Source organism: Nycticebus coucang, chromosome 12, assembly GCF_027406575.1.
Source record: "Nycticebus coucang isolate mNycCou1 chromosome 12, mNycCou1.pri, whole genome shotgun sequence".
Classification (NCBI taxonomy): domain Eukaryota; kingdom Metazoa; phylum Chordata; class Mammalia; order Primates; family Lorisidae; genus Nycticebus; species Nycticebus coucang.
In genome coordinates this window covers 33,523,703-33,550,575 of record NC_069791.1, presented here as the reverse complement: position 1 = coordinate 33,550,575, position 26,873 = coordinate 33,523,703, and the positions used below count along the sequence as shown (strand labels likewise).

The 26,873-nt window shown below is 39.9% G+C and overlaps 1 protein-coding gene across 2 annotated transcripts in view; it reads right to left on the bottom strand.

Annotated features, from left to right (window-relative positions):
• The window catches only part of ITPR2 (inositol 1,4,5-trisphosphate receptor type 2), a 537,798-nt gene that overhangs the window by 281,599 nt on the left and 229,326 nt on the right, over positions 1 to 26,873 (bottom strand). For both annotated transcript variants that reach the window (XM_053554147.1, XM_053554146.1), the window contains exons 23-26: positions 24,849 to 24,978; positions 22,732 to 22,789; positions 19,938 to 20,103; positions 18,118 to 18,291 (exon numbers count right to left, since the gene is read on the bottom strand). In XM_053554147.1, the coding sequence (XP_053410122.1) occupies positions 18,118 to 18,291; positions 19,938 to 20,103; positions 22,732 to 22,789; positions 24,849 to 24,978 (528 nt within the window). The remainder of the gene's footprint in view (positions 1 to 18,117; positions 18,292 to 19,937; positions 20,104 to 22,731; positions 22,790 to 24,848; positions 24,979 to 26,873) is intronic.

Genomic DNA, 26,873 nt, shown 5'->3' with positions numbered 1-26,873 from the left:
TTTGGGGCTTTCTCAGTTAAAGAGGACCCCAGTTTAAGCTCAGGAAAAGGGTAACAAAGATATGAGGCCAACTTCCCATGCCTCAATGATACAACTTCTTTTGTTCCAACCTGCTTTTCCTACTGTGCTCCAGACAAATCACAAAATTAATATAAATCAAGAAAGGAAGAAAAAATACTTTTCTTGCTAATCAAATAATTCTGATGAAAAGTTTTGTGCAGCTATGTGATTTGATCCACTTTGAGCCAACATTTTTCCTTAGTGCACACTTTGTATTTCTTTTGCTTCTCTCGCTGGCAAACACTATCCTGAGCCTCCCAGCCTGAACTCTACGTTAGCAGGTGATCCCTTCTTCTGTTTTACTCAGTAGATAGAAATACTTCTTTTTCCATCCACAAACCTGCCTACCTCCCTTCTCCGAGGTCTCAGAGAACTAAACTTATAATGTATGCATTTGAAAGTCCCTCCTCTCTTGCTTCCCCTTCCTGCCCGGCCTCTTCCTGCTTCATCCCCCTTTCTTGTCCATGAGCAGTTTCTATCCACTATAAACACTTCCATCACTTCCTAATTATGGTCAGATTAAGGCAAACCAAGCCCTTGCAGTGACACCGCACATCCTGGAAACGAGCTTTGACTCCTAGATTATTGGCCCCACTAAATTTCTCAGGAGAATAATCTATATCACACTGTATAAATTATGCCTCGTGTGCCAGTAACTCCTGTTACCAAAACTGTCTTCAGCGTTTGACCCTGTGGTTCACTACCAGTTTGGATAGGCCCCATTCTCTTTGTTACATCATGACATGATACTCTTCAAGATTACCTTTTTTTTTTTTTTTTTTTTTTTTTGTAGAGACAGAGTCTCCCTTTATAACCCTCAGTAGAGTGCCATGGCATCACACAGCTCACAGCAACCTCCAACTCCTGGGCTTCAGCAATTCTCTTGCCTCAGCCTCCCGAGTAGCTGGGACTACAGGCGCCCGCCATAACGCCCGGCTATTTTTTGGTTGCAGTTCAGCCGGGGCCGGGTTTGAACCCGCCACCCTCGGTATATGGGGCTGGCGCCTTACAGACTAAGATTACCTTTCCTGACCCCCCCCACCCCCGCCCATGTCTTCACGTAATAGCACTGGAATTGCAGAAAGTAAAAGGTATAAACTCCGAAAGCCTTCCAAATATTATTAAGTTAAATCCCAGGGCTGTGTCACCTAGCTATCTTAATGAATACTGGGATGGAAATGAAAGCAGCCCAACCTTCACTCCAGGGAAATAAAAGTGAGAAAAGAATGTGAGAGATTATCTGCAAGACACTAACTATTAAAGGGAATCCCAGAAAGTTACAGGAGAAAAGGATAAACTGTATCGTGTATAAGTGAAACTGGTGTAGAAAAAGAAACACGGTAAAAGTGGCTAAGACAAGTGGAGACTGACTTAGATGGAAACACACTAAGACTAAAAAATGAGACAATAGGTTTCTATTTGATAGTGGAAATAATTTGTTGATGAGTAGTAATTGCAAACGCTAGAAATATAGCTGTATCTCCTTTTTGTGATCACAAAAGTGGAGGCTGAAGTTCTAAAAAGACTGTTCCATTTTTGTCTACAAGACAAGAAATACTAAGGAAAACCAAATTTTTACCACCCCTGTCTGGTACTAAACACCAAACCAGTATTAAGATATTACCAAGTCTAGAGACTAACAAAGCTCCTTCAGTAGAAAGGAGACCTTTCTGATTCATGCCAATTAAAGAAAGCAGTTAAAAACACAGGCAGATCTTTGGCACATATATTTAAGCCCATTCTTCAAACAATGGCCTAAGGAAAAATACAGATGTCTTGTTTTAAGAAACGTAATCTTGGATAAAATGTACTATATTACAAGTTACGCTCTTTAATTCAGCCCAGGGGAGAACACAGTGCAAAACTCTGTAAGTATGGAAATTATGAAGAATAATGATTTTAATTTAAAATTGCCAGCAGTCAACAAAAGGCAATGACACTAGAGAATTCAATAAACAAGCCCTTTTAATTTCGGAAAATAATTCAATGTAATTAAATTGAACAAAAGCCCATAGAACATGTGGGTGATTCCAAAGCAGCGATCCGGGTAATTTAACAAATATGTAAACTATGTGACTACAGTTAGGTTTTATTTTCTCTCTCTCTCTCTCTTTTATTCTTTGATTTTTTTTATATCAACGCCTCCCTCTCCTCTTCTTCCTCCTCCCTTCCCCTTCCTCCCCCGGACTCCGGGCCCAGGGAAGATCCCGCCGCCACTGCCTGGGCCTCCGCTGCCCCCAGGGAGGCACCGCCGGCGCCCGGCCCCGCGCTGCCATTCCAGGCTTGGACCGCACCGCGCGCGTGGGGCTGGGCGCGGGGTGGCAGCGCGGGGGTCCGCGCCGGGAACCCCCCGCCCCCCATGACCGCCTGCTGGGTACAAAAGTCGCGCGAGCAGAGATGGCAGCAGTGCGCAGGGGAGGGAGCGCGCGTGGGCGGTCCCCACGACACGAGTGGGCAACCCCAGGAGATGGCGAAGAACGCCCCTCCCCGCGGCGCGGGGAAAGCACCCCAGTCCCCGTCAGCTAGCCCAGGGAAAGGCAGCCCGGCATCCAAGGCCGGCAGGGAGATGAGAACTGCGTGTCATTAGCAGGACAGGCAATGGTTTCAAAGCCACAGGCCAATGACCATTAGCAGAGGCAAGGCTCGCTCCGTCCCCATCCCCCACAACCTCCACCCACCTTCCCCTTCGCTACCACCCACCCCGCCTCGCGAAACTTTTCAACAAGATCCACCTCAGGTTTTATTTTCTCATTTTGACCCCAAAATGTTCTAAAGGTATTGCACTAGTTTTCCTCCAGAAAGGGCAGTAATTGACTATGTTTTTTATATCCTATAAAACTTTACTCCTAGGTGTGTGGCCAAATCTACAAAGCCCTGAATTTGTTCTAATGGAAAAATATAAGAAAAGTGCAAAATGTAGAAGTGAAACTTATGCAGAGCTCTGGAGCTAGACCCAGAGAACAGTGGCATGCTTGTAGTACACCTTTGAATGATCCTTCAGACAAGAGTGTTGAACAATAAATATGGTCCTCCAAAAGTAGTTACATTTTATTGCAATTGCTTCCTATTATCTAAAAACCTGAATTTATTCTCTCTAATGGAATATGGGAAACAGCTTAGTTAAGTGATTTTTATAGAGGCAGCTATATTTTTAATTGCATTATGTGTACCATAATAGTTCAGAAACAATACAGCAAGAAAAGTCTAGAAATTGAGTGGGAAGCAGGGTTCCGGAAGGGACACAGAGAGTGAATAAATACTGGTTTCAGTATAGTTTCCCTCCAGTTTTTTTTTTTTTTTTTTTTTTTTTTTTGTAGAGACAGAGTCTCACTGAACTGCCCTCGGGTAGAGTGCGGTGGCGTCACACGGCTCACAGCAACCTCTAACTCTTGGGCTTACGCGATTCTCTTGCCTCAGCCTCCTGAGTAGCTGGGACTACAGGCGCCCGCCACAACGCCCGGCTATTTTTTTGTTGCAGTTTGGCCGGGGCTGGGTTCGAACCCGCCACCCTCGGCATATGGGGCCCGCGCCCTACTCACTGAGCCACAGGCGCCGCCACTTCCCTCCAGTTTTTTAAAAGATGGGGTCTCAGCCGGGCATTGTGGTGGCATAAAAAAGTGACATAAAAAATTGTATAAACTGTGTGATGAACTAAATATTACCACTAATTGATGGGGATCCAGCTCCTTAATTTAAGAGCAGCAATCATACTTTAAAAAATAGAACTTTTCAGATTCTACCACGTAGAACTGCCTTCATCCTGCAGGCTGCATGATTAAAATAGCTCAGTGCATGCCTTCTATTTATCCCCACCCCACTGAAGCTTAAGGAGGTCCTTCCTCAGCAAAGTTGTCGAGTCAGCTAGACTGCAAAGCCCTTGGCTCACCATCTGTGCCCCAGCCTTCTCTGGGTAACCCCTCTTCAAGCCAGCCAGGGGTCTCTTTAGACCAACCACCCTCCCCGCAACTTTAGCTGCCAAATGCCTTCCTTTTCCCTTCCTCTCCTCCCGCCAAACATGGGGCAAGAGGCAGGGGGCAGATCTAAAGACCAGTCGTTTATACTTGATTGGCCCTTAAGATAAGAATTTATTCGATGCTTTTCAGGCGGCGCCTATGGCTCAGTGAGTAGGGCGCCGGCCCCATATGCCGAGGGTGGTGGGTTCAAACTCAGCCCCGGCCAAACTGCAACAAAAAAATAGCCGGGCGTTGTGGCGGACGCCTGTAGTCCCAGCTACTCGGGAGGCTGAGGCAGGAGAATCGCGTAAGCCCAGGAGTTGGAGGTTGCTGTGAGCTGTGTGACGCCACGGCACTCCACTGAGGGCAATAAAGTGAAACTCTGTCTCTACACAAAAAAAAAAGAATTTATTAGATGCTTTTCAAAATAAATGTTACCTCCCCTCAGACAACTTCATGATAACCTTCTGTGGATAGGGAGGTACTTTTTTCTCCCTCTGGTCTAATAGTAACACCATGTACTAGTCCAGGCGTCCTCAAACTTTTTAAACAGGGGGCCAATTCACTGGCCCTCAGACGGTTGGAGGGCCAGACTATAGTTTAAAAAAAAAAAAAACTATGAACAAATTCCCATGCACACTGCACATATCTTATTTTGAAGTAAAAAACAAAACGGAAACAAATACAATTCACACCGCTTCATGTGGCCCACGGGCCGCAGTTTGAGGACGCCTGTACTAGTCATTTAAGAAGATATCACCCTAGATCTACTTATTAACTCTGCATGTGAAACTAATTTGGATAATCAGGCAGCCAGGGCTGACAGTTTCTGCTTCCCTGGGAGACACTTAACTCTGCTTGAGGACTTGTGCCAAGACCCACAATGGGCAGAAGAGGCTGAGTCCTCTATTACTGGCAAATAAATTTCCTCCAGACTCTTCCTCAATCAGGCTCAAATCCCTTCCCTTCTTGAGGAAATATACATATTCCTAACCTTACTTCCGACCTGTTTTCCTTTCTTTCTGTTCCAAAACAAATACAATGCTGTTTTCTAACTCATTTGAGATGTCATTTTAGTTAGTATTTGATGATGTTTAATCTGATATCCTAGAAAACCCCCTAAATCTCCTTAATTATCCATATCTCTGATAAATAAGATGACAAAAAGCACGTCACTGGGGTACATCCTCTTTGTTTAGAGTGGGATTTAGGAAAAACTGGGACTATGTCAGTGATAGGTACGTTTAATGTAAACTAGTAACTGCTTTCATAAGAACACAACAGGAACCATTGGCATACAGCAATATATCCCAGGAATTTTCTGATGCAAATTCCAAGTGGCTGAGAACTCGCTGGTATTGTATCAAATGTAGAAAGGATGGGCAACCTTTCAGTCAACAGAGCGGCATGTAATAACAAAACACTATACAGGAGGTGAAAACAGTAACGTAACAGAGCATTACATGAGGAAGTTTCCCCTGGTCACAATCACATGAGGCCATGAGAAGAGGCAGAATGTGCGGGAGGGGGATCAGGACTTTCTCTTACACTGACTCTTCCCCCAACCAATCATACAGAAATGTTGTTACCTGATCTAAAAACACACGTATCTTCTGATTTGAATGAAATCAACCTCTATTATTTCCTTGAAGCTATTTTCAGAGAAAAAGAAACCACATAGGAACATAGAATCTTCACTAACGACTTCAATTAAGAACAAGTGGAAATGTTTAAAAAGAATAATAATAAAAGAGTAAGAAGCCGGCACGGTGGCTCACACCTACAATCCCAGCACGCTGGGAGGCTGAGACGGGTGGATTGCCTGCGCTCAGGAGTTCGACACTAGCCTAGAAAAGACAGAGACCTCTTCTCTAAAAATAGCCAAGCATGTGCCAGTCATCTGTAGTCCCAGCTACATGGGAAGCTGAGGCAAGAGGATTGCTTGAGCCCTAGAGTTTGAGGTTGCTATGACTATGATGCCACGGCACTCTACACAGGTTACCCAAAAAAAAAAAGCAAAAGAAAGAAATGAGTAAGATAGTAACTTTTCTTTATTACATAAAGGAAATGCTAAGTTTATGCTAAAACAGTATTCATTTAAATATAGGCTAGAAAAAAGGGAAAAGATTCTCATAGTAGAAGTGATTAAAAAAAATTCTGGGAGTTTAAGTTGCATATAAAAATGTGCATTGCAACCAAATAGAATGAAGATTTGTAAAACTAGCATTTGAGTAAAAACTGAAAATTATGTTTTCAGATTTATGTCATGTGAAAGTTCTTATTGATTGAGTCTCATCAATAGCAACCAGACATAAGGACGGGGCATCGGCTCAGTGGCATCGGCTCAGACATAAGGACAGGGATGTGTATAGTGATATAAACAAGTAAATAAATTATACACTAAGGGTTGGGCCAAAAAAGAATCTGGAGACACGAGGACAGATTGCATAAAATGAAAATCTAGGAAAGCATCGTCCACAGTTAAGGAATGAAAGTTCTTTATGCAATTACCATGGTATCCCTCATTGTTCAGGTCAAGTAGCAAGATTGTACATAGTAGGCCATGAGAGTTAGACATTCCACCAGTTACTGCGTCAAAAGTCAGTTCACCAACCACAAGTTTCGCTAAAAACACAAGTTTATGTAGAACTATTTTCCCACTGGGCAGAATCAAATACTAATACTTGGGAAAACAGCTTTCTCTCAAGATATCCTTCTAGAGCAGTGGTTCTCATCCTTCCTAATGCTGCGGCCCTTTAGTACAGTTCCTGTGGGTTGCATCCCACAGGTTGAGAACTGCTGTTCTAGAGAGACTTGCCTCCTTCCTTGCTTCATCAAAGAAAAACAGATGAGAAGAGGCAGGTAGAGAATAAGCTTTTGCTTTTACAGAGTAAGGAGATGTGTAGGGAACAGAATAACCATCAGATGGGGAAAGTATGCCTGGAGAGAAATAGAGCAAAACCCACGGAGAGCAGTAAAGAGAGGCAGGGAGAGAAGAAAGGAATTAATTAATAATTAAGTATATAACTGGTCAATAATAATTAATTTATTAAGATAGACCTGCAAACTATAATTCAAGCTCCTATTAGGAATGTTAATGCTAAGAAAGACAACCAAAAACTCAACGATGAGAAGATTAAATCATCCCCAGTGAAATATAAATAACCAAGAAATCTTCTAAGAAGATTTATAAACAGGTACATTTACAATTATCCTAGATATAATGAAGGACAACATCTCTCACGACCTCTGTGATCGCCCCATGCCACGCAACAGTGTTCACGATAACACCACAGCAGCAGTCAGCCTGTGTAGCTTTTATTGGGAAAGGGAAATTACAAGCCAAGAATCAGCAAGAGAGAGAAGGCATGAGTCCCTCATCCTCCCAGCCCCCCCCACAGAAGTGCTGGGGGATCTGCTGGATCGTATGGGTCTAGAGTTCCAAGTAACCACACCTCACCCCACAGTAACTACTTTCCGGGCAAGTTTGAGAGTAACCTCAATGAAGCTACACACAAAGAGTTTCACCATCGGGCAAGGCCTGTTGTGTATAGGAATCTTTTAAGAACATTAGTCCCATGGCCATGGGTATTAGACGGCTTCTGCTGGGCACAGATGCCACAGGTCCCATGGGAAGCTGGATTAGTGTACAGCCTCTTGCAAGAGAGCGACTCTCCATCTTGCAAGAACAGTCCCAGCCAGCTTATCCAGACAACCCCAAATGAGCCCCTGGGGACATTTTTCCATTAATGTTGTTCCTGACGTCACACGTTCGCTAAAAGAACAAAAACATTATAAACACAGGCAGATATGAATCTAGAATGGATGGATAGATATGAAAAAGAACTAATTAGAAAACCTGAAAATGAGAAATATAGCTCTTGAGGTTAAGAAGAAACTAGATACACAGTTTAAACATCGGACCTTAGATCGGTGGCAATATAAGTAAAATTTTTCAAAAGAACCTAGCAACCACGTATAGCTGGGTGAATAGATAGGGAGATAAATATAGATACACAAGCAAGCAAAATCATTGTAAGAAAAATTAACAACCAAAATAAATAACATGAGTCGGACTTTCCCTTGGAAGTGCTGCAATGCCCAAGTGACCTGCTTTTCAACCCTAAATAAAGAGATCGGTAAACATAAAGGGCAATCCTGACTTAACCCACTAGGATATGGTTTCCTGAGTTAATCTCCCCTTCCTATATTTAGAAGTCAACATGTACTTGAATGTGATGAATTAGTAATTGCTCCCAACACCACGGATAATGTCAACTTGTTATACTTTGTCTGGCATTTAAGCTTTCAAAAAAATGCTGGTACAGTCTTTTAATGCCCTGGAAGGTAAGTTTAATAAAGGAAAACACTATCATGTACAAGAGGTGATTAAGCTCACAGGCTCCAGGAATGCCTGGGCTTACTAGAAGAACAAATCCATCCCATTCTCCTTATTTATAAGACATCAACTACAGGAATGGGGTATTTGGAATCACATGCCGAGATTTGTTAGTGTTAGTAGACGGACTTTCAATTCACATTTATTGCCCACAGAGTATACAAAAGTTATCATTGAGGCAAAAAAAAAAAAAAAAAAAACTTTTATGTTTTTAGAGACTTTTTTATTCCCCAAATGAATAATCACGTGTATGTTATTTGATCTCCTGCTATTAAAGCAGGCACAAAGTTAGACCATTATGAGCTGTTTTAAAACAATTCCAATCTTCCTATGTTTACAGCCTTTGTAACATTCACCAAACAACAAAGGAGCATTATCTGTATGGCCCTGCTAGAGGGCATGCTGCCTGCTACTGGCTGTTCCCATCGATACTGCGATACACTTCATCCCGTTTACAATACATTGCCACTATCCTTGGCTGCTGGTTAACTGCGTACTATAGATTACTTGGCTGTGTATAAATTAGAAATTTGGTAGTTTCTTACTCTTCCCCCTTATATTAATCCATGTTATATATGTGGCCTTCTCCTGGCTTCCTGGTCCACCTGTTCTTATACATCTCTGCTGATATCTCAGTAGTTCATGCTTTCATAACCTCAAACCTGAATTTGTACAAGAGCCTCACAATTGGTGCCCTACCTTCACCTCTTATTCTGGACCACTCCAGATTCTTGCCAGACTAACTTTTCTGAGACAGTATACTTACCTTCCTCTCCAGAATCTTTAAAGCCACCCAACATCCAGCCACTTCACATATAAATCCCTTATTCTTGTTGAATTTTTCTTCTCTTGTTTTTATTCTTGAATACATTAGTGAACTAATTCCTCCCTATCCTTCAAAATAGACCTCTGCCACACATCTGGAGTGCAGCCTTCTCCAAGCCAGCAGGCCCACACTGCCCTCTCCTTTTTCTGTCCTACATAGTTCAGTATTTAATCAACTGCTCTGTCACACTGTTTTATGGGTACTCATTCTGTGTGTCCATCTTTGAGGGCAAGAGCCCATACTGGAAATTTAGATACCAAAACTTAAGAAGGGGAATGAAAAACTTAAGTGTACAAAGGCAAGTGAGACTAAAATTACACTTTAAATAGTGTTTGAAAGCAGGATTTTCCTCTGGAGAAATATGACGGTTATGTCACGTACAGGAGGTTTGGATACGATCCAGGTTGCCTCAAATCTAGCATCCCTGAATAGATGTGACAGGGACAAATAGAGGGTTTAAAGGGAAGAACAGTTGCCCATTACTAAGAACTGTCGAATAGAATGTGAAGAAATAAACTAGAAACCTCTCCTATACAACAGCTAAAAGTGATAGATAAATATTGAAAATAGCTCCTTTTAGTAGAGAGGGCAGAAACTGTGAAAATACATGCACATTTTGGAGCAATTATCACCCACTACATTCATTGTTGGCCCTGAGAGCTTCAGTCCATACCTAACAACCTGGATTCTGAGCTTTAATATGTATCCTACACATACACAGACATACCCCAAAAAGGAAATTAAAAATCCCAAGCAAGATCGAAGCTCTGAGCAGAGACCCCAGCATAGAGCCAGGAATAAATAAAGGAAACACCCACAGTGATAAACCAGGGAAAGATGTGGCCCATCTCCTTTAAAAGAAGAGCTAAATGGCACCTATCTAGGCCTTGGCTCTGGTCAAAAATAAAAATGGGGGGAGGAGGACCTCTTGAGGTTCCTATATATAACAATTTCAGGCAAGATTTGGGAGCAAAATTTCAAATAGTAAAGGGACCCCAAAAGCCCCATGCCAAAAATTGCATTTAATATAATTACAGAATACAGTATCTCAAAGAGCCTCAGAGAAGCTAATGAAATCTTCTCTAGATTGATTAACTACAGGCCTCAGAGCAATTCCACATATAAAGTTCCAAATAATGAGAGTTCATAACAACAAATCACTAAACACCTAAAGCAAACACATCTCAAAGCCTTCTGTAAGAAGCACTAACTTAAAACTGCAAAGAGCCCTCCTATTACAAAGCAACTATATCCCAAACATACACCTATTTTAAGTACATCTCTGGGCTCACTGAAAACACAGGACAAGTCCCAGAGACCCTACTCTCAATTTTCTAAGGGAATAAAAAAACACATAACTTGAAACCAGCTAGGAGCCACAAGATCACAGGATAAATTTCCTTGAAGGCAAATGGCAATACTAGCTCTGCAACACACAGACTAACTGAGGTCTGAGCAAGAGTCAAGTTTCAGGGGAAACTCCTTCCTAAGACAGGTGCGCAGGGAAGGTACAATGTGATTTCAGGCTAGCAGCGCCCCCTGGCAATAGGCCAAGGCAATCACAAATACTCTCCAAAGGAAAACATCCCCTATTTCAATTTCCAAGACTGAGGTCAAAGATAAGAGCTTAAAACCCACACCAAAATGTTTATACCAGCTTTCTTCTTAATTGCAAACATACTGGAAACAATGGAGCTGCCCTTCAGTATATGAATAAACTGCAGTACATACATACAATGGAATATTCTTCACTATTAAGAAGAAATGAGCTATCCAGTTACATAAAGGACATAAAAGAACCTTAAATGCATATAGCTAAGAGAAAGAAACCAGTCTGAGAAGGCTATGTACTGTATGATGCCAACTATGTGATATTCTGGATAAGGCAAAACTACAGAGACTACAAAAAAATCAGTGGTTGCCAGAGGCTCGGGGATTCTAGGGGGAAGAGATGAATGAGTGAAGCACAGAGGATTTTCAGGAAACAAAAACACTGTAATGGTGGATAAGTGACATTATGCATTACTCCAGAGTTACAGAACAGAGTCCAGAGCGAACAATACAGATTGAAGCTTGACAAACTACGGACTTTAGTTAATAATAATGTTGGGCGGCGCCTGTGGCTCAGTCGGTGGGGCGCCGGCCCCATATACCGAGGGTGGCGGGTTCAGGCCCGTCCCCGGCCAAACTGCAACCAAAAAATAGCCGGGCGTTGTGGCAGGCGCCTGTAGTCCCAGCTACTCGGGAGGCTGAGGCAAGAGAATCGCTTAAGCCCCAGGAGTTGGAGGTTGCTGTGAGCTGTGTGACACCACGGCACTCTACCGAGGGCCATAAAGTGAGACTCTGTCTCTACAAAAAAAATAATAATAATAATGCACCAATATTGGCTCACCAATAACAAATGTACCACACTTATCCTAGAGGTTAATAAGAGAAAATAAAGAGAAGAGGGGCTACATGGGAACTTAGAACTTCGTAATTTTTCTCTATAAAATTTTTCTAAAAACTAAGTCAATGCAAAAAAAGATAGGAGCTCATAATCAAAGATAAAGAATATGATGAAATGAGCAACATGAGTGAGAATCACAAGAAAATCTGAAGCACATCAGATCCTGGAATTATCATATACAGGCTATAAAATAGCTATAAGGAATCACGAAAATCAGAAAACAAAATCTGATCAAAAATGACTACACAGGCTGGACATGGTGGCTTATGCCTGTAATACTAGGAGGCCAAGGTGGGTGGACTGCTTGAGCTCAGGAGTTCAAAACCAGCCTGAGCAAGAGCAAGAGCAAGACCCTGTCTCTACTAAAAATAGGAAAACTAGCCAGGCCCTATGGTGGGCACCTGTAGTCACAGCTACCCAGGAAGCTGAGGCAAGAGGATCACTTGAGCCCAAGAGTTTGAGGCTGTGCTATACAGCCATAGCACTTTACTGAGGGTAACAAAGTGAGACTCTATCTCCAAAAACAAAAATGATTACATACATTTGAAAAAAAGATCCTTTTTAAAAGATGAATAAAATACAGTTGACCCTTGAACATCATGAATTTACGCTGCATGGGTCCACTCATACATGGATCTTCTTTTTTTTTATTAAATCATAGCTGTGTATGGGGCACCATACACTGGTTTTATAGACCGTTTGACACATCTTCATCACACTGGTTAACATGGCCTTCCAGGCATTTTCTTAGTTATTGTGTTAAGACATTTACATTCTACATTTACTACATACATGGATCTTCTTGTGTCTCTGCCACTGGAGAGAGCAAGGCCAACCACTCCCCTTCCTCCTCTTCCTCAGCATGCTCAGCTATTATGATTCAATTCTACTTAATAAATGGTAAATACGTTTTCTCTTCCTTATGATTTTCTTAACAATATTTTATATTCACGAGCTTGCTTTATTATTAGAATACAGCATATAATACAAATAACAAAGAAAATACTTGTTAATCAACTATTTATGTTATCGACAAGGCTTCCAGCCAACAGTAGGCTGTGATTACGATAGTTATATTGGGGAGAAGGTAAAAGTTACGTGACTGGCTGGCATTCTTCCTTTCCTTCTTTGGAATGCCACGCCCTTCTCTCTCTCACTCCTTTCCCCTCTCTCTCCCTATCTTCCCTTCTCTCACTCCCTGCTCTCTCTCTGCTCTCTTCTCTCTCTCTCTCATTTCTTCCCCCACTCTTGTCCCTCTCCCCAATATAAAATAAACTTCTACTTTAATAGTTAAAAAGAAAAGGTTGCATGTGGTTTTTGGCTACACAGGGGTTATTGCCCCTAACCCCTACATTTTCCAAGGGTCTGTTGTACATAAAACTCTGACAGGATCAAGATGAGAAAAGAAGGGAGACAAAAGTAAACAACATGAAGAATGAAAAAGAGGTATGAAGCTATAGATACAGCAGAAACTAAAATGATAGTAAAATAGTGTGAGCTAATATATACCAATAAATTTGAAATATATGGCTAGAAAGATATATAACAGATTGATTCAAAATAAAAAAAGTTGAATGAATTTAAAGCCATCAAAAAAATTGAATCAGTTAAAAATCTTCCTACAAAGTAAATACAAAGCCCAGGCAGTTTACAGAAAGGTTTGATCAAACATTCAGAGAATAGATAACTACAATCTTACACACAAAAAAGAGGACTCTACAATTCATTTTGTAGAACTGGTCTAACCTTGATATCAATTTTCCTTCAAGAAAAGAAAATTATAGCCAATCTTGCTGACAATACAGATATAAAATTCTACACAAAATATTAGTAAACTGAATCTAGCAATGTAAAAAGAAAAATCACCAAGACATTTCTATTCTAGAATGCAAGATTACTATTGTAGAAGCTCTATTTAAGACGTGTGTGATTAAAGTGAACAGATTAAAGAAAAATAGTGCAATCTCATTAGATGCACAAATTAGATTCCATTAATGTCAATAACCATTTGTAATTTTTAAAAAACTAGCAAACTAAGAATAAAAGGGAATTCCCTCCTTGATAAAGGGTATCTATTAAAATATGTACAGTAAACATGTCCAACAGCAAAATATTAAAACCATTCCCTTTAAAATCAGAAATGAGACGAGGATGTCCATGATCACCACTTCTATTTAACATTGCACTAGGACACTCTGCCAGCACAATGTTGTAAAAAAATATTTTTAACCTTATTAGTAGGTGCATATGAATTGAATTTAGCTGCACAGAATTTAGCTTTTTTCTAAACTATACGAGAAACGAAATGGCAAATAAACATATTAAAAAAACAGCTCAATCTCAGAAGTAATCCAACAAAATAAAAATCACAACAGAGATGGTGTATCAATGAGAACAACAGTTACAAGGATGGGGAAATGCAAGAACTCTCAGACACTGGTGGCGGAAAAGCAATTGGCCGTATCCGCTAGAGTGAACACACTACACGTTTTACTCCTAAGTATGTATCCCAAAGAACTTCTTGAACATGTGCATCAGTTGACATATGGTAGCTTTATTTTTAGTAGCAAATTATCTTTTAAAACATCAAAACTGGAAAGAACACAACTGTCTAGCGACAGTTAACTAGATAAACGTGTAAATGTAGTAACACATATTAGGGAAAACGAATGCATTACAGCTACGCATCAGTGAGGATGAATGACAACATACCTTCAACTGGCTAAATTTCATATATTTTTATGTTTTAGAAATACAGACATGTGGCAAAACCATTAGGCAAGGAAATTATTAACATAAATTTATGATAGTTGTTTCCTCTGGGCTATGGGGAGGAACCACATCAACTTCTTATGGATATTATTGCATTTATTAAGCTATATATTCATTTCAATAGAACATGCTATCTCTGGTGGTATTAAATTTCCCATGACAGAGATTTATTTTGCTGTAAGAAATATCAGGTGAGATAAAGAGAGAATACAGACATCATGTAAGGAATTGGAATTGATTAGCCCTATAAGTATCTTTTAATTCTAAAATTTCATAATTCTATATCTACCACAATAAACAGCACATGTGTTGCACATAAAAACAAATAATAACAAACACTAATTGAATGCTGACTTTGGCAGACACTGTTGGTTGCTAAACAACATCCTTTCTTATTCTTCCTTGACAGCAGATTGGAATTTCGTTCTACCTAGGGTGGAGTATCCTAGCTTGAGAGACACCTTTATTTACTCTAAACTAATCCTATAGTCCGTTGGTGTGGAGGTAAACATTTGGTCCTGTGTTGGCTAAGGAGACATGAGGTAGAGTCTACGGAGGGACACCTGGTAAAAGTTTCCTTGCTCCTACACAGAAGACCCAGAATAGACACTCTTTCTTGGTGATATCACACACAGATGCTGCAGCCATGATGCAACCATGAGATCAGTCTTGAAATTAAGCCCACTGACCCCTGATGGCAAAATCGAGACAATGAATTAAAGCTGGAGCCCTTTACTTCTTGACTTGTTAGTAAATAATATATCACCTTATTTATTATTTATATTGTCATATTATTTATATTTTCCCACTGAAGCCATATTAACTGACTATGTCCATCTTATAGGCAATAAAAATAAAACTTAGGAGAATGAAAGCAAGTTACTCAAAGGCACACATACACTGAGTGGCAAATTCTGGGGTATGCAATGTCCAAACCCACACTGTTAACCACCTCTGCATTGCCCTTTCCATGCTGCAGATCCTTAACTGACCTTCAACGCTCATTCCCACCCCTTCAGGTCCTCCTGTATCAAAGAGCTGGTTTCACAAATTCTCAGGTTCTACCAATGAGATGAATTCATGTGGAACTTGGAAGCTGGAAGGAAGTAAAGGGCATTTCCCTTCGACTATGAAGGCCAAAAAGAGTATCTCAATAGATACGAGAGCTTCTGGTGAACCCCACGTTCCATTATCTTGTCACAGGCTTCCAAAGTGTGAATGGCAGCAGCAGTGTAACGATAGCCAAAACAGCCTCTTGACCTCTGAATTGTCACTACGATTGTTTGACCTTGAAATCAGTAGTCCAGTGGCAGCCTTCAAACTGTACTCCTTCAGACTTAATCAAAAATGTAACTCCTTGTATTAAATCATGTCCCTCTTAGAAGCACCTAAAATTACTACCATTTCCTGAACTGATAAACCCTGAATTCAATAAAAAGGTAAACAAATACCAGTTTGATTGACTTACATTCATCTGCAGCCCCTACCTAGACAAATAGTTAAGTAACTCACATGTAAGGCAGTTTTATCTTTAGGATATCCTCAGTCAAACCACTTGTTCATCTTCTTTCTTAAACAAACTTCTTACTAACCTAAGCAAACATCATGAATGTGTACTATGATAGAGGCTCTTTCTTCTATCTTCCCTTAGCAAGTGGGAACTTAAAACTGTAGACCAGTGATTAACATCCTGCATGAAACATCTCACCTATACTCTTAGATGATATTTTCTTGCCAACTTTTACCAAAAGCATAACACATTCTTCTAAGGTTTAGGACTATTCTGTACTTCCCAAAAAGCAGACCTTTTTGCAAGAGGAAGACACATTTATTCACATGTATAAAATAGGTATTTTCAAAGGGAAGAAGAATTCTAACTCATGAAAGCATAATTTATCCCTTATTAATATAAGGTAATTAAACACTACATCAGAAAGTGCAATCTCACATGAAGGAATCAGATCTTATCATCGAAAAGACCTGAGTTCAAATTTTAGTTGAGTCACGTGGGGCTGACTGACATTGAGGAACTCCTTGGGTTCTCCCAGCTTCAGTCTACTCATGATTAGAAATGTGGTGTTTATAACTATCTCCAAAGTTTGCTATAACATTCAGAAAAGATTCCATAGATGAAAATGTCTGCTATAAGCTTAACATGGTGTATAGCAAATACTAAATATATGTTAAGTCGTTTCTTATTTCTTAAATATGTTATGGAAGAATTCTATTTCCTTGAAAAAACGGGTGATAAATTTCCATTGAGTGGAAATTCTACGTTCTACAAACACATTTAAAAAATCACAGGAGGGCAGTGCCTGTGGCTCAAGGAGTAGGGCACTGGCCCCATATACTGGGAGTGGCAGGTTCACGCCGGGCCCTGGCCAAAACTACCAAAAAAAAAACAAAAAAAATCATAGGAAAAGTTTCTAAAACACTAAGTCGAAAATGTCCTGCAGAAAAGTTATACATCATCCTGAGACAAGAAAGAAGGAGTAGCCAGCCCCCATTCAGCCCTCCCCCAAGGTCAATTTCCCCTTGAAACTTTTCAGTATTTTGATTGCTCTATTATCCCCTGCTCTGTCATCACTCTTCACTCCACAAAATTTTGGCTACTCCAACAAACACAAAACGTGGGCAGGTAAACCCATGTAAATAGTTTACATTGCTATAAATTAAAAAAACAACTAACCAAAACACTAAATAGTCATTTAAGAAACCTTATATATTATCAATAGACACTGGTACAAGTCTTTTATCTAAGAATTGCCACCAACATGCTATTTGAAAAACTTCTTTAGATTCATGGTTATAGTTTATTGTAACAAAAGGATATAGAAAAAAAGAGAAAAAAGAAAAAAAAATTAATGGTCATATATATTTATTCAGTGAAATGTGAAACCATCAACAAATGACCCCACTAAATCTAAAATCAATGCAACAGAAGACAAGATCACCACCTCCAGATTTTTGCTTTTTCTAAATTGACAGTAAACCATATTGCCTTTCCATTTAGATTTATCTGTATATTACATAAGGATATGCCATAATGACAAGGAGGATTTACACCGTGAGAAAAATAGCCACAGTGCAAGGTGGTAGCAAAAATTCACCTCTCTCCACAGACCTGAGCTCAGAGTCTACTCCTTTTTGTTCCTACTACCGCAGTTCTCAACCTGTGGGTCGCAACCCTTTTGGGGGTCGAACAACCCTTTCACAGGGGTCGCCTAAATACATCCTGCATATCAGATATTTACATTATGATTCATAACAGTATCAAAATTACACTTATGAAGTAGCAACGAAAATGATTTTATAGTTGGGGGTCACCACACCATGAGGAACTGTATTAAAGAGCTGCAGCATTAGAAAGGTTGAGAACCACTGTCCTACTACTTACTTCCTCCTATGGTTCCGATTCTTGGATTATAGGCTTTACAGTGGAAAAGAGGAGTGAAAAGATGAGGTAAGAAGTGGTATGGACTGACCAGAATTAACCAAAGGTTTATGGAGCTAATTGACTTGGCAAGTGAAAATGTTACGCTCTGTTGCTCAGAACAAAACTTTCTTCATGAACAATTCTGATTGTAAAGCACATGGTTATATATCTGACTTAAAAGACAGCATTTGTTTTATTTAGAAATAGATCTTGAAAACGAACCTCCATTGGTTCTTCACCACCTTTTACTTGGTTTTCACCCATTTCTCCGTTCTCATAGCTGCTGGTCTTCTCAACCCACAACTCAGACTTCTCTACAGTCAGGCGAAGTTGGTCTAGATCTGCCTTGATTTGCTTGTAGTTATCCACATCCTGATTAGACACCAGTAATTGCACCTGAAAACAGAAGAATTTCAACCCTTAACTTTTTCATGAAACTTCCTTTATTCCCATATCCTTTATGTCCAAAATCTCAAGTCTTTAAACATATTTATTGCATAGTTGAAGTTCAATATTCCTAGAATATTTATGAATACCTTAGATACTTTTTATGGTATCAACCATAAAAACTTACCCAGAAGGATCTGTGACCTCTAACCAACATACGTTATTTTTAATTCTTTTTTAAAGAAAGCACTAGCAAAACTTTTCAAAGTGCTAAGAAGGAATTTAAGATTTAAAAAAAAAAAGCCTAATTCTAATTTCACTGCTAAAGTTAATTTTTCTGAGACTCTGACTAAAAAGAGGTAGAAACACAAAAATAAGTGGTAGAAAATACTGACAGGTACAAGCGATACACTTCTGTTTTTTTTAATTGAGCCAGAGTCTCCCTCTGTCGCCTTGGGTAGAGTGCCATGGTGTCATAGCTCAAAGCAACCTCAAACTCCTGGGTTTGTGCAATCTTCTTACCTCTGCCTCCCAAATAGCTGGGACTACAGGCACTCGCCACAGCACCCAGCTAATTTTTTCTATTTTTAGTAGAGACAGAGTCTCCCTCTTGCTCAGGTTGGTCTCGAACTCCTGAGCTTAAGCAATCCACACACCTCGGCCTCCCAGAGTGCTAGGATTACAGGCATGAGCCCCCATACCCAGCCATGATATGTATTTTCATTTTATTATAATTTATATGTACTATATGGCATATACATATTAAATGCACAATTATATGTATTCACATCACTACCTTTTTAATTTTTTAGCTTTATTTTATTAAATTTATTTTAAATTAATTAATTAATTTATTTATTTTATTAAATCATAGCTGTCTATATTGATATGATCATGGGGCACCATTCACTAGCTTCACAGACCGTTTGACACACTTTCATCACACTGTTAACATAGCCTTCCCGGCATTCTCTCAATTACTGTGCCAGGACACTTATATTCCACATTTACCAAGTTTCACATATACCCTTGTAAGATGCACCGCTGGTGTAATCCCACCACAATCCCCTTCCCTCTATCCACCTCTCCTCTCCCTCCCCTACCTTTTTAATTATTTAATATTCTTTAACATATTCCTGTAAAACTTCCCAATAAAGATCAATGTCCTTTTAAATAAAATAAATATTAGTGAAACATATAAGCACTTGAGGATTATTGATTAATAATCTCAAGATTGATGTCCTATTCAAAGATCACAAAGAAAAAGATTAGATCCCTAATAGTTCCTTTCTTTTAGCAAAATATTTAGTTTAGGGTTACTGCTTATCTTGCCCAAATTATCAGTAAAATTTGGGGTCAAATATTATAATAGCTGTGGTAACAAAATTCCTAATGTGTTAATATCCCCCCAGTACCTGCTTAAATCTTAGCACTTGTCATTTGTATTAAACATATTAACTGAAAATCTCTTGTAGGGAACTCCTTAAAAAATAGATCATGTCTGGCATAGAGAAGGCCATGTTTACTTTTAAAAATAGAAAGTCTCCCCCAGGAAAAGCCACACAGTCTCATTAGCAGCAACCACAAGGTCAGGCTGGATAAACAATATTTTCAAGGCTTCTGCTATGAAACCATTGAGGGCTACTCAATCTTACCTGCTTAAATGCCTGTAAAACTTCCGCTCTCTGGCTGAAGTGCTTGAACAGTAGCTGCAGGGCTCCAGATAGCAAAGGGGGGTAGTCATGCATGATCAGATGGATGAGGACCCGTAAAAACGTCCTGCCTCCTTCATCGTCAAGCTGAACTGGGTTTTTTTCCTTTCTGTAAAACCAAAAATAATTCTAAAGTGACTCATATTTATATAACATCTACATTTAAGTGGTAAAAATTATGTATATGTTCTCAGTTATCCCTTCAGCCCATAACCTTGGGCTGTGGACCAGTACCCGTCTCTGACCTGTTAGGAACCAGGCCAGTGAGCAGTGAGCAAGCAAGTGAAACTTCATCTGTATTTACAGCCATTCCCCATCACACGCATCACCTCCTGAGCTCTGCCTCCTGTCAGATGGAGCATGAACCCTGCTGTAAACTGTGCATGTGGGAGATCCAGGTTGTAGGTTCATTATGAGACTCTAATGCCTGAGGCTAGCCCTGGGTAGCAGCTGCAAATATAGACCATCCTTAGCAGAGAGACCATAATAATCAATTGCAGATTCATACCATAACCATCCCCTCCACACACACCCTGGTCCAGGGAAAAATTGTCCTCCATGAAACCAGTCCCTGATGCCAAGAAGGCTGGGGACCTTCTATAAAATGTCTTTTCTCAAACTGGGAAGTAAAAGAAAAAGAAATTTTAACTTTATTTCCCCCTCATGTAACTGACGAGGAAATAATCACAAAGAAAAATGTGTGTTTTCCCATCAAAGTAGGGGATGAGCAATCATCCTAGTTTATCCGAGATGGAGGGAGCTCCCAGTCAAACAGGGATGAGTCGGTCACCTAGGCAACAAAAGACAGGCGACTGAATCAATCCAAAAGCGCCCATTGAGGAGACATACTAAGCTGAGCGGACGGACGGATTTGCCCCAGGCCCTGGAGACCCCTACATGATAGTGGGGAGGCGCAGGAGGGCAGTGTGCCCATGTGGGAACCTTGGCCACGTATGTGTGATATATAAGGATGCTGAGTAAAATCTTCCTGGGATGAAAGGTCCATCTATTTCCATGTGACATCATAACTGATTCATCTCTTCTCAGGAAAAACAAAATACTTCAATGGGAAAGCACAATAACAACAACGGGTTGGATAATGTAAAATCAAAGCTAAACAAATATTCACTAAAGATTAAGATCCTTTTAGTTCCCTTCTTTTTTTTTTTTTTGAGACAGAGTCTCACTCTGTCACCCTGAGCTCTGCCTCCTGTCAGATGGAGTGTGAACCCTGTTGTAAACTGCATGTGGGCGATCCAGGTTGTAGGTTCATTATGAGACTCTAATTGGTAGAGTGCCATGGCATCACAGCTCACAGCAACCTCAATCAACCAGCAATCACTTGGGCTCAAGTGATTCTCTTGCCTCAGCCTCCCCAATAGCTGGGACTACAGGCACCCACCATAACGCCTGCTATTTTTGGAGACGAGGTCTCACTCTGGCTCAGGCTGGTCTCTAACTCGTGAACTCAGGTAATCCACTCTCCTCGGCCTTCCGAGTGGGATTACAGGCGTAAGCCACAGTGCTCAGCCTAATTCCCTTAATTCGTATTTAACAACAAATTTAACAAAAAGCTTAACACAGTAGTCACCACTAATTCACATGTTCACTTTCCATAGTTTCAGTTACCTGAGGTCAACTGTGGTCCAAAAATATTAGACAAAAATTCCAGAAATAAATAATTCAGAAGTTTTAAATTGTGTGCCATCCCACTCCATCCCACCAAGGACATGAATCATCCCTTTGTCCAGTGTATCCATGTCCTCGCTACCTGCCCTGCTGGTGCGTCACACAGCAATCAGTCACCTTGGTTATCAGATCTACTATCTCTACAGCAGTACCTGTGTTCAAGTAACCCTTATTTCACCTAAAAATGGCCCCAAAGCAGAAGAACGGTGGTGCTGACATACAGTTATAACTGTTTTACTTTATTATTAGCTATTGTCCTTGATCTCTTAATGTGCCTAACTTACACACTTTAACATAGGTATGTATATACAGGAAAGTAACAGTGTAAATATAGGGTTTGGTATTATCCAGAGTTTCAGGTACCCACTGGGGGTCTTGCAACATATCTACTATAGATACAGGGGAACCACTGTATACACTTTTTTGAGTTCTCATGACAAGTCTGTAATAAAAATGGACACTAGAAATTAATAATGTATAGCTTAGGAATTTTTTTTTTTCTTTTCTGAGTACTATTTTGTTAAAACAATAAATGGTAGGCTTTCTGGTAGGAAAGGAGAATGGATATTCATGCCAAAGGTATTTTGTTTCCTTTAATTATGGATACTTCCAATTGACAGAAAATAGCTTTATTTCTCATATACAAAGTTAATGACAACATTAAAGAAGTTACTTTCTTGCCTCAAATATCCAAGATTCAGGGAAGCAATGTTTTACAAGATGCAGTGATATTTATACCAGGGGAGTTAAAGGGCATTTTTAGACTGTCATTATTTGAAGAAAGAAAAGCAAAGAACTCAGGGAAAAGTTCAATACACTGATCTCATCTCTCTTTTCCCTTTTTTTTTTTCACCTGACCTAAAGAAAACCTTTGCTTTCTCCTCTAGAGTAAATTAGCAGCTCCATTTCTGGCAGAAATTATGTTAGCAACAATAGAGGGTCTAAAAATAAATAGATATATGGAAATGAACAGTAATAAAATATTGATAAAATTCTAAGTAAAATCTTATTCCACAAATAAGATAAAGACATATAAATGTTACCGTACCTCCCAGCAAACATAGTTTCTGCCTGCGCTGCAATTTCATCTATATCAGGAACGATAGCTGCGAAGATAAATGGTGAAATCTGTTCTTTATCGTATTTTAATCAGGAGCCACAATGTTCATATTCACTTACCTGAAAATGTTTATGTCTTCATCAAGTCAATGAAAAAAAAAAAATCACGACATTGCTCTACTTAGACATCAATGTAAACTATTGTAAACGAATGTCTTGCTATAGTTAATTACAGATTTAAACATTCAGAAAGCACTGTATAAGTGTGTCTATATATACATTAAATCCAACACATAATTTAAATGGGTGATAATACGGAAAAATAACTATTTAAAGAATCAATATACACATACAATGAGCCTTGTTGCTAAATGCTGTTTCCAAACAACATGGTCTTTTTACCTAACTGTACTACAACTAAAACTCTACAGGGTGGGATTTTTTTTTTGGTTTTTGGCCAGGGCTGGGTTTGAACCCGCCACCTCCGACATATGGGACCGGCGCCCTACTCCTTGAGCCACAGGCGCTGCCCTACAGGGTGGGGTTTTTTTCTAAGTAAATCAATCATGATTCCTTACCATCCCCCACCACTAACATTTTGAAGACACCTTTCTTAAGATAATGTGTTTAAATAATATATATGCTATTTATTTCTCATCTCCAAAATATAAAAAGCAAACAAGGCAAGACATAAAAAGGTGAAAACAGTTTTCCCCAGAAAGCAATCCTTACAGAAATAAACCATGCAGAGAGATCAGGTAAATCAGAGGCAAAGAGTTTTCTGGGATGTCCCTAGACTTCTTTCCCTCAGCTACTTTACTGACACTGAAAGCTCATGTTTCCAGAAGTCTGGCTTCTGGGAGCTAATAATTTTTATGCTACTGTCAACACAACCGCCAGCAAGACATTCTGGTTCTGCCGTATCATTCCTGGAAATGGCCCTTTGGGTTTCTACACTTCTGGGAAGCAGAAAAACAACCCCACTGCAAATGTGCCAGAAGCGACTCCTCGCTCAGCAAGCTGAGCGCCATCTCCGGAGGCACGCACCTTCTGAAGGGTACTGACGATGCAGGCGGCGGACACTGGTCTACCATCCACTTTAACCTACGTTTACAATCACTGAATCGTGCCTAATGGACTGACAGGCGAAGAAGAGGAGAGTTCCTAAGGTTATCACTGTGGTTGTGATTAGAAGAAAGTTTTATATCTATGTAGAAATCTTATACTCAAAAAAAGAATGCTGTTAACTGGCTAAATTTGGAAGAAGATGGAGTTTCTAGCCTGCCCCGACTGGCCTGACCTATCCAGAAAAATAGTAATTTAATATTTTTTAGTGTAGCTCAAGTCACGAAATGTTTGCAATTATTTGTGCAGTCTTTTGTGATTAGGCTCCAAGACTCAGAGATGGGGTGGTTTCATCTTCCTACCTTTTAAATATGAAAACTGAAATATGGTTCCAGTTTATAACCATACAAATACACACACACACACACAAAATGAAATCAACACAAGCCTTTGAGGAATTTCACATCTCTATTATTGAATCAGGCAATGGCTTCCCTACAGAACACTTTTCCTTCTGAAAACCACATTTTCACACACTAGTCTTTGATTCGGGCATAAAAGTTTCTCTTAGATTTTTACCAAAACAGCATAATGCTTAAAAGATTGAGTTGGAGACACCTTAGAGCAGCAGTTCTCAACCTATGGGTTGCGAACTGTATTAAAGGGCTGCGGCATTAGGAAGGTTGAGAACCACTGCCTTCGAGGAAATTCCTGTTCCTCTACTTGCTAGTAATTAATGGTCTAGTGACCATTAACCAGTAGTTTAACTCCTCTGACCACAGTTTTCTCATCTGCAAAATGGTACAATAAACAGTAACTCAACCTCATAGAGTTGTGAAGATTACAAAGGAAAAGATATTCACAGCATCAAATAACAGCAAACATCCTCCACACCACTCTAGGCAAGTTATTTAATTCACTGTCTCAGTTCTTTCACATCTTTAGTGGAGTTTATGTCTCATAAGAATATGATTCTGTTTTTAAATATGAAAGATACTTTCAAGTTCTCAGAAAAACAAAATATGAAGAGTAAATATATACCTGATGGCAGCAAGGTATCTGGAGAGCCGTTGGCAGACGTCTCGGTGTGTTCATTGTCCTCGCCAAACTCCTTCTTATATATTGACAGCATATAGGAGATCCTATAATCTAGTCTGACACTCAGGATAAACTATGAGAACATTAAAAACAACATAATTTTCTTTAATTAGCACAGTTTTTTAAAAGGCTATTTGTTACACATGACACCAAGAATAACATAACTACCAACATTTCAAATGAACGAGTTAGAAACTTTACTTGTAAACTCCAACACTTCGGTTGCCTGTGTGTTTATCAGCCTCAAGACTGAGGAAAGGGATGCATTTCCATTAGCCAATGTCAGTAAAAGCTCAAAGCAATTTTTGTAAAAAAAATTTGGCTCCCTGTGATTTCTCTCTGAACGTTCCAGGTAGAGGTAACATGTGGGGCTGGATGCAGACATCATGATGATGATGGAATTTCACTGAGCACTTTGCAGAGCTGCCATCAGCTCTGGGAGGAGAACGCACCGAGAGGCTGAGAAATCAGCTACAACAGTCCTGACTCCAGCAGTTATCACCACCAGGCCTGGAGCCAGGCTCAAGGGGACAGCGGAAATAATAACATCTGTACACCACTGATTTTCTTCACTGATGTTTGCATTTCCTTAGGTTTGTGGTCTTAGCATCATTCTCATCAGTTGACACAAGGACAGAAATTAAGGATCCAATAATCTGCTAGGCACCACAAAGAATGTGAACATCGGAATCCCACTGCGCTCAAGGCAACTATCAAGATGGAAAGCAAAAGACAGCATTGTTCACATAATTAGGAAACTACTGAGTGCTAAACATGCCTTCTAAATTCAGCGGGATCAGAGGAGGAAAAGTCAAGATGTGCTACAGAGCAGAAGTGTGTTTTCACATAGTTCCCTTCACTCAGTTTGCGTGAGAGAGGCCCCATTTAACTTTCTGTCTCAGCATAATTGTGAACGGTGCCCCCTACGTCCTCAAAAGACTCTCATTTGGACAGCATGCAATATGGTCACCCAAGTTTTAGAGAAACTGACATTTCGTTAACTTTTCATTGAAGACAAGTACACAGAAAGGTGTATTTCGTAAATACAACCAAAATAAAAACTTTTCTTCTCTAAGGAGCCTGATTATGAGAAACGAATGAAAAGGAGATGGAAAGGGAAGGATAAAAACTAGGGCAGAGAAAGAAAGTTAGAGAAGTCCAGGGAGAAAGAGAGAGAGAGGAAAAAAACGAAAAGGAGAGACTAGAAGAGACACATGAAGTGATGGGAATAAGAGAAGACCCAGAAAGACAAGAGCAAGCAGAAGACCTTCCAAGGAGCGTGGCTACTAAGAAATTCTAGAAGAGATGTTCCAAAAATTAGAAACATATCCAAGAGCGGCACATGGGCACAGCGCAGCTGCCCCAGACACAAAAATCAGAGCAAACAGAGGTTCAAGAAGAATGTATAAGGGGCCCCAAAGAGGCAATGGAGTGAATCAGCCCCAGACTGCTGAGCCACAGACTCTCCATCTCATCATTCTGTAGCTGATAGAGATTACTGGGTTGTTGGTTTTTTTGTTTTTGTTTTTGTTTTTTAATTCTGTAACTGTCGGCTAAAATGAGGTCACATATTTTAGAGGCTGTCCCATGAGCAGGATGATGTTATTAAGGTGGGGGCTCATGAGGCCCACGGGTCAGGTGACTGCTGCCGTTCTCGGTTAAGAGTAGGAAAACTAAGTGACTTTTCAGGTTCATGAATACAGTGCTGGGAGGCCTGCCAATATTTCTCAGGATTTAGCTTTGTAATTCCTAGAGGAACTGTGAAACCTTTTATGATTATAAATCTAATTACTTTAAATGAAAAATGTACAGACCCTTCCAGGACTACTAACCCACTTCTGGTAGCTCGATCTACATTAAATTATGATGGAAGACATAGTAATCTGTATCCAGAATTCTAATAGATACTTGAAAACTCCACACTCTAAATCTGGAATAAATGCTGTAATTAAGTTATCATAAAACTGC